Genomic DNA, 11168 nt, shown 5'->3' with positions numbered 1-11168 from the left:
CCTTTTGTTGCCCTTGTTTTTTTATTGTTGTAGTTATTGTTGTTGTCGTTGTTAGATAGGACAGAGAGAAATGGAGAGAGGAGGGGAAGACAGAGAAGGAAAGAGAAACATAGACATCTGCAGACCTGCTTTATCACCTGTGAAGAAAACCCCCCTGCAGGTGGGGAGCTGGGGGCTCGAACCCGGATGCTTAAATTGGTCCTTGTACTTTGCGCCACATGCGCTTAACCCACTGCACTACTGCCCAACTCCCTGCAAAATACTTTTTATCTGGAGTTGCACAGCTTTGGAAATTTGTGTTGAGTATAATAGATATGGATATGTGAGGAGGAAGTAGACATTGAAAACATGAAGAATAGTGGCTATTTGCAAAAATCAGAGTTCTTCTAATGCTGTGGACATTGGAGCTAGGGGCAGGCGGGGACTAGCCTTCTTGCTCTGTGGGTCATGTGGATTCTATTCTTCCCAGGCAATATAGTCACTCAGGGAAGAAGTATGAGGTGAACAAACTCATTTGGACTAAGACGGAAAGACTCCTTCGATGTTACAAGTCTCCAGTCCCAGTTGAAGCTACTTTTTTTTTTAAAAAAAAATTTATTTATTCCTTTTTGTTGCTCGTTTTTTTTATTGTTGTAGTCATTGTTGTTGATATTAATGTTGTTGTTGTTGGATAGGACAGAGAGAAATGGAAAGAGGAGGGGAAGATAGAGAGGGGGTGAGAAAGATAGATAGCTGCAGACCTGCTTCACCGTTTGTGAAGCAACTCCCCTACAGGTGGGGAGCCAGGGCCTCAAACTGGGATCCTTACGTCAGTCCTTGGGCTTTGCGCCACGTTTACTTAACCCGCTGTGCTACGGCCCGACTCCCAAAGCTACTTCTTCAGTAGTATTCCAGGGCAGTCCTGGTATGCCCCAGTTAGTGGAATTAACTGCAGGGTATTGTGCTTGGAGGCAACAGCATAAAGGACTTTTTCTAGTTTATTTTTACTTTTTTAAATTTGTCTCCAGGGTTATTGCTGGGGCTTGGTGCCTGCACCATGAATCCACTGCTCCTGGAGGCTATATTTTTTTCCCTTTTGTTGCCCTTGTTGTTTTATCATTGCTGTGGTTATTATTGTTGTTGTTATTGATGTCATTGTTGTTGGATAGGACAGAGAGAAATGGAGAGGGGAGGGGAAGACAGAGAGGGGGAGAGAAAAATAAAAAGACACCTGCAGACCTGCTTCACCGCTTGTGAAGCAACTCCCCTGCAGGTGGGGAGCCAGGGGCTTGAACCGGGATCCTTACGCTAGTCCCTGCACTTTGCACCATGTGCGCTTAACCTGCTGCGCTACTGCCCGACCCCCTCAAGTTTATTTTAATGAGAGGGACCAGAATACTGCTTAGCTCTGGTTTATGGTGGTGGCTGGGATTAGACCTGGAATCTTTGGAGCCTTAGGCATGTAGTTGTGGTGCAGGTGCACTACAGTCTGTGGATCTCCCTGGCCTGAGGACTGTATAGAAAAGAAAGTTTGGGGGCTGAGGAAATAGTATAATGGATTTACAAAAAGCCTTTCATGCCTGAGGCATCAAGGGACCCAGGTTTAATCCTCTGCACCACCATAAGCTAGAGCTGAGCAGTGCTCTGGAAAAAAAAGGGTTTGGAGGCTTGGTTAAAATAGGGTCAGTCTGACACCTGATCCCTTTCCCCTGAGGCCATAGGATTCTTTATTATATGATGGTGTCTTTTAAGTGGACTGTTGATCAGCAATTCAAATAATTACTTCACAGATTACTGAGGTCAGATCTAAAGACCTTCTCCCACCCATTTTTTTTTTTTTTTTCGTTTTTTTTTTCAGAGGAGGGTCTGCTCTACTATCCTGGGATGTTGAGAAAATATTTCCCAACTAAAGGTCACTTTTTCTACTAAGCTCACTCTCCCTGCTCATGAAATGGTCATCTACCTTTCTTCAGGAGGGGGAAGGGTTCCTGACCACTGTCCATGGTGCTGGCATCCAGTTTTGCCTGGGAGTGTGGGAACCAAGGCTGGATCAGGTCTGAGTTACCTGGATGTATGTGAGTGTGTATAGTTTCCAACCTCAGAAGAGATCAAAGATGAGAGGGGACCACAGCTGAATCCCTATCTTCCCAGTGGGAAATCATTTCCCCATGGAGAAGCCTTCACATTCCCCAGCTGGGAAAGATGGCCCAAGTTCACTGATTTCACAGCAAATCAGTGACTGCTAGCACCTGTCCTGGCAGATAGGGTTCAGGTAGGTATGACATAGGTGCAGTTTCCTATACAAACCTAGGCTGTCTCCTGTGACCCCCACCTCCCTCTTGGAATCTCAGTCATGCCCAAGAACACAGACATACTCCCACATAAGCATATTGTCTCCCATTTCCACTCTGGGTCTTAAAATCAGGCCAAATGAGACAGTATGTTCCCTTCCCTCTTAGCACTATTGCAAGTTTTTCTCTGGGTGTTGGAACCAGCAATCAATAAAGCCCCCTTTCCCCTCTCCCCAGTTCAACTTAAAGAGATTCTTGTCCAGGGAAGTGCTCAAAGGAACTGCTGTTCTCCTCAGGTGGGCAGTCCTACTTGCCCAGTGAAGGGTGTGAATGTGTGCAATGCCACCAGTGATTCTGGGGGAAGAGTCCCAAACTCTAATCTGCTAAAATCAGATCACTTTGGTGCAAGTTAAACTGAAATGATGAGGTGGGAGTGGAGACTGAGGAATTGAGAGGAGGTGAAGGCACACATGTCTGTGTGTAGGGCTGTTCATGCCCTGCCTCTCTCTAGATCTAGCATACAAAGAAGCAACCTACCACACCCTCAAAATCCCCAAACTAATGGAGTTTCTGGTTTTGGTTTTGATTTTTGACCAAAGAACTGGCTTATGGTGGTGCTGGGGATTGAACTTGGAATTTCAGAGCTCCAGGTATGAAAGTCTTTGTGTAACCATTATGCTATGCCCCTAGCCCAGTAATGGAGTGCCTGTAGTCAGGAGGCAGTAACTAGGGTGTGTGTGGGGTGTAAAGTGGGTGGTGGAGAGGAGCATGTAAGATCTCCATTTACACTTATATCCAATTAATTGGAGGAAGGGGGCGAGTCCTGACATGGAGAGGGTATTCGAGGATACTGAGGGAGCTGGAGCTGTAGGGACTGTGTTGAGAGATTTATTTGTATGGAAGATTAATTAATCTGTATACATCACAAGGGGAGAACTGTGTCCAACCTCTGGAGGGTGGGGGGCAAAGAATGCTGACTCAGGGAACTAGAAGCTCACTCTGCCCATCCCTCTTCTCTTGACTTGGTGCCTCAGGGCTTCTGGCCACCCCCACACTTGTCTTCATCCTGTCTGACTTCACTTCTTTGCCTGTATTCTTACGGTTCTCCAAACAAGATGACCTTGGAACAACCTTTCTTAAGAGTATAGTGGCCATTCTGCGATGTCCTTCTGTCCTGGTGGCCCAGATATCAATAGCACTTACACCAAAGAGTCAGTCATCCCCTTGTAATCTCTGCAAATCTCTCAGTTCCCAACCTGACATGGTAGCCTAGGCCTTTCAACTGCTTTTCACCACCACCCCCTTAATCTCTTCCTGGGAGCTAGACTTGGCTGTTCCTACTACAGGAACATGTCTGGGTTTGTGAGGCAAACCACTCTCCAGGTATCCAGACCTCCCATTGTTATGTAGGTCACACCCAGGGCCTGAGAAACCAAGGCAGAGCTGAGGGATTGGATGAGGGTCTTGATCTAGGTCTTATAGGAAATGGGAATGGAAGAGAAATAAGTCAAAAGTTGAGGCTAAAACATTCAAACTTTTAATTTCAAAACTATGAATATTTTTAAAAAGTCAGTATTAAAAAAAAAAGTTTGGGCAGAAATAAACCCCAAGATGTGTCTGCCTAGGAACTAAATGGTAGGGTAAGCTAACCTAATAGTGACCAGAGATCCAGGGAGGGTTTAAAAACAAAAACAAACAAACAAAAAACCATAAACCAGGCAAGGATAGGACAGACTCCACTTCCTGGGGCAAGATGAGAAAGGAGATGGACAGAGGGAGCCCCATGGTCCAGATTCAGTCTGACAGTCTAGTTAGGGAGAGGTCCTGGCAGGGATTATGAAGACCAAATAAGGCCTCACCCACTCTATTTCAAAGAGAGAAGGAGAGAAGACTAAGCAGGTACAGAGTAGATGTACAGTTGTTTAGTTGAGGCCATGGTCAGTGCTTAGCCAGCAATGGCAGTGAAGGCTTTGAAAGCCCCAAAAGGATAGAGGTTGAATTCCTCCTCAGACCACCCAATATAATTAGTTGAAATCTGAGTTGGCTATTTTATATGCACAGAAGAAAGGTCAAGCAGGTAGATGAACTGGGGTTATCTTAGATAAAACCAAGTATATACTTCACACCTTAGTCAAAGCTGTCTCAAACACTTTGTTGTCTGTTTGTTCTGCCCAGTTTGGTCAGATAGAGAGACCTCAGGGATATGGATCTCTGTCTTGTATGTACCTAGTAAGGCCCTATAATGATAATGGCAACGTCCTTTCTCAGGATTATCTGTCCACAAACAGGAGGTTGATGCTCCTCTCAGGTACCAGGACTGTCCGAGTCATGGGTCTGATTGGGGCAGCATCTGGCTCAGGCTGCACCTCAAAATGGGTCAAGATCTAGAAAAGGAGGAGGGAGGTCATAGTGATGAGAGGGGCCTTATGGTGGGCTTGACTGGGAAAGAATAGTTAATGTTGGGATGGTCAGTATTGAAATGGCATTTGGGGCTGGCAGGGCATTTCTGGGTTGATGGAGTTTGGTATTATGATAGGGAAAAAGTAGAAATAACTTTCCTTCTCTAGGCCTATATTAGGAAGACCATGTTTTTGGAAAATTAGGTCTACCAAGGCTTATAAATTTTCCTATGCTTGTCAGAAGAAGAGCATGTTACTTGAGAGGATTAGGGGGGGTTCTACCTGGTGAAGGTATGAGGTCTAGATACTCACCTGGGCCAAGGCCATTTGCAGCTCAAGCTCTGCCAGGCGTCTCCCCATGCAGCTGCGCTTGCCAAAGCCAAAGGGAAGAGATGCAAATGGGTGGGAAGCTGGATCCTCCCCCAGCCAACGAGCTGGCCGGAAAGAATTTGGCTCTGGGAACTGTGCAGGGTCCCTTGAGGTGGCATAGTGGCACAAAGTAACCAATGTCTAGTGGAGGAGGAATACAGACTTGTTCATTTGTACCCAGGAATGCAGGAAGGTACATGCAGAAAAGGACATATGGACTGGAACACAGGTAGACGTGCTTGGTAATGGAGAGGTTTTCGGGGGCTGCTTTTGGAATGATTTCTCCATTGCCTCATATCTTAGAGGCATTCAAGCAAACAAGAGAGTTTGAAAGGGCTTAATTATATACATCTTTTTATTTTTTTAAGAAGATAGAGTGGGGGGGGGCAGGCAGTGGTCCCGGAGGTGGCGCAGTGGATTAAGCATGAAGTCCTGTGTTCAGTCCCCAGCAGCACATGTACCAGAGTGATGTCTCATTCTTTCTCTCTTCGTATCTTTCTCATTAATAAATAAATAAAATCTTTTAAAAAAGAGACAGCAGAGGTGGTATGCCACCAGCTGGTTATGTGCATGTTACCATTTCTGTCTCCCTCCCTCTCTATCCTTCTTCCCTCTCAATTTCTCTCTGTCCTATCAAGTTTTCAAAAATCTTAAAGGGGGGGGGGCAGGCGGTAGTGCAGCGGGTTAAGCGCATGTGGTGCAAAGTGCAAGGACCAGATGTGAAGATCCCGGTTAGAGCTCCTGGCTCCCCACCTGCAGGGGAGGTCACTTCACAGGCGGTGAAGCAGATCTGCAGGTGTCTATCTTTCTCTCCCCTCTCTGTCTTCCCCTCCTCTCTCCATTTCTCTCTGTCCTGTCCAACAGCAACGACATCAATAGCAACAATGATAAAGAAAAAAATGGCCACAGGAGCAGTGGATTCATAGTGCAGGCACTGACGCCCAGTGATAAACTTGGAGGCAAAAAAAAAAAAAAGATGGGCCGAAAGAGAAAGAGTGAGAGACCACAGCATCTAAGTTTCTTTCCGTGTGGTGAAAGCCACAGTGCAGTATGCAATCCAAGTGAGCTATTTTGCCAGCTCAATTTAAAAGGACTTAAAGGAAATGGTTGAGGGATGAGGGGGATAGCATAGTGGTAATACATAGAGACTCTCATGCCTCAGGCACCAAAGGTCCTAGGTTCAATCCCCTATCAGCATTGTTCTGATAAAATAATAAATAAATAGTATTGGGTTATTGGCAAAGTCATGACATATTTTTACATAGAAAAACACATCATGTAGTCTTAGAGGTAGCAGTGGATAAAGTGTTGGACTCTCAACATGACGTCCTGAGTTTGATATCTCGCTCTCTTTTTTGCCTCCATGGTTATCACTGGGGCTCTGCTGGCACTACAAATCTACTTCTCCTGGCGGCCATTTCCCCTCCCCATTGGTAGGATAGAGAGAAATGGAGAGAGGAGGGGAAGACAGAGAGGGGAAGAGAAAGATAAACACCTGCAGACCTGCTTCACCACCTGTGAAGCAACTCCCCTGCAGGTGGGGAGCCGGGGGCTCGAACTGGGATCCTTGCACAGGTCCTTGCGCTTCATACTGTGTGTGATTACCTAGTGTGTCACTGACTGCCCCCGTTTTTTTTCTTTTATTTTTCTCTCTCCTCCTAGCCCTCTCCTTAATAAATAAAGTAAAAATATTTTTAAAAAGAAAAACATGTCATGACTTTTTGGACAATCCAATAATAAAGGGAATGATTGAGAACAAGATAGGTATGACTTATCAAAAGGGGCCCTTAGGTTCTACTCACATTTTGGGGGATAATATAGTCACCCACATGGATGTCTTTGTCTGGAACACGGGAATTGCCAGGAACCACAGGGTACAATCTGGGTTGCAGAGCACAAGAGGAAGACAGTAAAGTGAGGTTATAACCTCCCTCTTCATAGTTGGGGACCCTATTGCCAATCCTATTCTTGGTGGGAGCAGAATGCGACCTTATTTCTGCCTGCCCCCACTTGCTGTCTGGTTCTCCACCCCTTCCAGCATTTTCTCTAGTTCTTCTCCTCCTATCCCCTCACCTTAGCACCTCTTTGACCACAGCCTTCAGCAGGGGCAGCTGAGACAAGGTGGTGGCTGGAAGGTGGGCATGGGAGCCAGGGCCCAGGGCAGCTGTGATCTCAGAGTGCAGTGCCATCTGGACTTCTGGATGCCGAGAGAGTTCATACAGGGCCCAGGAGAGGGTGTTGGACACCTGAGGGCACGAGCAAGAGCGTCAGAGGTTTCAGGTGGGTCTCTGCATGGGAGGAGGGGTGCAGAATATGAGGCCTGGAGTCCAGCAGGTGCTAAACTAGTCTAGAAGACCGTGGTTAATCCTCTGCAACCAGAAAGTCCCCTGAGGCTGGGGTGTGTGAGCTCAGGATGTGGGGGCTGCAGCATGGATGGTGAGCCTCACCGTGTCCACCCCGGCCAGTAGCAGCTCTGTCACGTTTCCCAGGATGGACGGGGCAGGCAACTTTTCCCGCAGTAGGAAGTAGGTTAGGTGTGCTCCAGCGCCCACGTCCACCTCGGACTTTCCCTGGCCGCTCACAGCCGCCTCGGCCTCTCGCCGCTCCACGTGCCGCTGCGCTGCGTGTGGGGAGACCGAACCGGGATGACTCCCTTTTGCCCCTGGCCCCCTTAACGCTCCCCCGCCCCCACTTCCTTTTTGCACCCTCACCAAATGCAAACATCTGGTCCCAGTCTCGGCAGAGGCGGCCCCAAGGTCCGGGTACCAGGCGGTGTAGCCAGCTGGGCATCGCCATCGTCAGCAGCGTGGACATAAAGACCGAGCCCACGGCGCGGATGAAGGTCTCGGTGTCCGCGGGCACCTGCACGTCCAGGCAGCCCAGGCGCGAGCCCAGCAGCACGGCGCCCACTCCTGACCAGGAGGGGGCGCCGTCAGACACCCGGGGCCGCGGATGAGTCTTCGCCCGCGCGGGCCCGGGGCCAGGGACTCACCTTCCAGCCCAAACTTGTAAAACTCTCCCGCCACGTCGCGCACCAGGGTGGGGGCCCCTGCGCTCCGTCCCCGCTGGCGCCGCAGTCGCCGCACCAGGTCCCGGACCACCTCGTCCAGGGTCCCGGCATAGCCGGCGGCCGCCTGCGGCCGGAGGAGCAGAGGCGCCAGGAGGCTGCGGAGCTTCTGCCATTCTTCGCCTTCCCTGCGGGGTGCGCAGAGGGAGACCGAGGGGCCTGTGTGTGCGCGCGCGCGCGTGTGTGTGTGTCGGGGGGGGGGGATGTAATGGCGATACCGACGTGACTGACTGAGGTGCCTCGGTGAGAGACTGTGCCTCACTCCCCCCCCCCCCGCCGCTGCCTGCACCCGCTCCCCAGCCCCTTTGCTCATTACTCATTTCCTGCTTCCCGGGTAAGCTGAGTCACGGACTCAGACTGTTCATCTGGACCCCAGTACCCGAGCCTTTTCTGCGGCCCCCCCAGATTCTGGCCATAAGAGACCAGCGGGTGGGCGGGCTCCGCTGGAGCTTGGGAGAAGACAGGCTCGGGCGGGAAGGTGGAGTTGCAGCCTTCGCGCCTCTCGCCGGGGGCTGCGGGGCCCGGGGCGGGGGGCGGTGGAGGGGACTCACGCGGTGAGCAGCCCGCAAGCCCGCTGGTGCCGACGTCGGTGCTCGGTCCAGGGGGAGAAGCTGCAGCGCTCCGGCCGGGGTCCCTCCTGTCGCAGCAGCTGCTCCACCAGAGTCGGGGCCGCCAGGTACACTGTGCGCACCGGCCCGAAGCTGGCTGACCACACGGGTCCGTAACGCGCGGCGCCCCGCACCTGCGAGAGGAGCCGGGGTCTCTGCAGGGGCGCCGGGGACCACCCGCACTCAGCCCGCGGCTGCTCGCTCCGCCGCCCCCGCCCCAGCCCTCGAATGCTTGCAGCTGAAGAGCGGGACAGGGAAACTCGGCGCCAAGCAGTCAGGAATCGCTGCGGTCACCTGAACCCAGCCGAAGCGGATCAATCCCCGAGGACTGCTCGCCTCCCCCGCGCTGGGCCTAGATCTACCCGGCTCCCTGGCGAGAACACGCGGGGTGCCGCAGCACCCCGACTCCCAGGGGACTTCTTCATAATTCACGGACATCCCTTCTCACTGGCCCTCTCTACAATGCACTTTTATTACTCTTAGTATTCTTGGTTGTCGCCAGAGCTGCACCGCTGTGGTGGACTTTTTCAGAGACAGAAATACTAGGAGAGAAGGAAAGACACCACAGCACTCGAGCTTCCTCTAGAGCAATGGGGACTGGGCTCGAACCCGGAGGTGCATGGCGAAATCAGGCATCCTCCCAAGTGAGCTGTCTTGAGGAAGCAGCACTAGGCTGTCTTTTTGACAGTCATAAATCCCTTTCACCGTCTCTGCGGTGGCTCACTGGGTTGAGGGCACACGCCAGCCACCATGCACAAGAGCCCAGGTTCAAATTAACCTTTACTCCTCCTACCCCTTCCCAGGGGGGAAGCTTGACAAAGGGTGAAGTAGTGCTGTCTCGGTCCCCCTCTTCACCTCTTCATCTCTTCATTTAATATATATATATATATAATTTCTTAAAAGCCCCTTTTCCCCCAGCTTTGGGTCCCAGGCACGGAGTCCCCCTCTACCTGTAGCTCGTGTAATCGTGACAGTCCTCCTTTGCAGAAAAGTTCAGCCAGGAAGCTGGGTGTGGAGGGGCCTGGGATGTCCGCCAAGCCGTGGGGCGCTGTTGGGTCGCTGCCTTTGGAACCCAGTGAGGTGCCCAGCTCCGGAGCCCAGCGGGCCCGACGGAGCACTCTGGAAGCGAGCTTGAGGGTCTCAGCCATGGTCTTTCAGGGAGCCCGCGGGAAAGAGTGTTCCTTCGGAACATCTTGCAGGTACCCCTATTTAATCCTATTTCGTCTCAAGGTAGTGGTGACGCCCCTCTGCCAGCTCCTCAGCCAATCCCCTCGTGAGTGTTGTGGGTGCTGGGGATTAACACCCACAAACTGTAGGCGGGGCTGCGGTTCCTTTGGGTATCACATTGCAATGGCTTTCTTGGGAGTACAGACCTGCCTCAGTTTCTTCTGTCCTAATCCAACACTCTATAGCTTTCTTCTTGGGAAAGGCTACTTAGTGTGGTGACCAATAGAGACAATTCTGGGGAGCTACCCGCCCTCGGACTCGCCTTCAGGAATTCCCCATCCTCCAGTTTCTCCGGGAAGGGGCACAGATGTGACTCTCCCATTGCTGGCTTACAGGGCTGCACTTTCTCTATTTTTTATTTATTTATTAGTGATTTAATATTAATTTACAAAATTACATGTCAACAGGGGTATAATTCCCCACCACCAGAGTTCTGAGTCCCCAATTCCTCCATTGGCTGCACCTTCTCTACACGGGCAGAATGTACAATAATACTGGGAGTGTGTCCCCATCCCCAAATCTGACAACTAGCAAATGGTGGGTGGATTAATGGGCTCAAAAGATTCCAGGAGCTTTGCCCTTGTTCCTAGAGAGAGAGAGAACATCGTGTCTTTAAGCCTACAGCTCTGTCCTCTGGAAAGCTGGGGCGTGAAAAGCCGTAATGGGGGGAGGGGCGAGCATAGCGGGTTAAGAGCACATGGTGCAAAGCACAAGGACCAGCTCAAGGACACCTGTTCGAGCACCCGAATCCCCACTTGCAGGGGAGTTGCTTCACAAGCGGTGAAGCAGGTCTGCAGGTGTCTAACCCCCCCCCCCCGTCGTCCCCTCCTCTCTCCATTTTTCTCTGTCCTATCCAACAATGACATCAATAATGACAATGATAACCAGATAAAACAAGGGCAACAAAAGGGAAAAAATAGCCTCCTGGTGCAGGCACCAGGAGTAACCCTGGCAAAAAAAGAAAAAAGCCATAATAATGGTTTGTATTTTTTTTGCCTCCAGGGTTATTGCCTTCAGTGCCTGCACTTCGAATCCACTGCTCCTGGAGGCCATTTTTTCCATTTTGTTGTCCTTGTTATTGATGTTGTTGGATGGGACAGAGAAATAGAGAGGGGAAAACAGAGAGGGGGAGAGAAAGATAGACACTGCAGACCTGCTTCACCCCCTGCAGGTGGGAAGCTGGGGGGGGGGGGCTGTTCCTTAAGGGATCCTTACACCAGTTCCTGCA

At 50.7% G+C, this 11168-nt stretch overlaps 1 protein-coding gene across 1 annotated transcript; it reads right to left on the bottom strand.

Annotated features, from left to right (window-relative positions):
* Positions 1-3784: 3784 nt before the first annotated feature.
* On the bottom strand, positions 3785-9883 carry LOC103107862 (25-hydroxyvitamin D-1 alpha hydroxylase, mitochondrial). The gene is made up of 9 exons (XM_060195023.1): positions 9664-9883; positions 8657-8847; positions 8031-8233; positions 7750-7950; positions 7486-7658; positions 7112-7284; positions 6841-6919; positions 4982-5179; positions 3785-4654 (listed from the first exon to the last, which is right to left on the bottom strand). Exons 1-9 carry the CDS (start codon positions 9859-9861, stop codon positions 4541-4543), a joined length of 1530 nt encoding a protein of 509 aa, XP_060051006.1. The 5' UTR covers positions 9862-9883; the 3' UTR covers positions 3785-4540.
* Positions 9884-11168: the final 1285 nt, after the last annotated feature.

This window comes from Erinaceus europaeus, chromosome 7 (assembly GCF_950295315.1).
Source record: "Erinaceus europaeus chromosome 7, mEriEur2.1, whole genome shotgun sequence".
Lineage (NCBI taxonomy): Eukaryota > Metazoa > Chordata > Mammalia > Eulipotyphla > Erinaceidae > Erinaceus > Erinaceus europaeus.
This window is presented reverse-complemented; position numbering and strand designations above follow the sequence as displayed.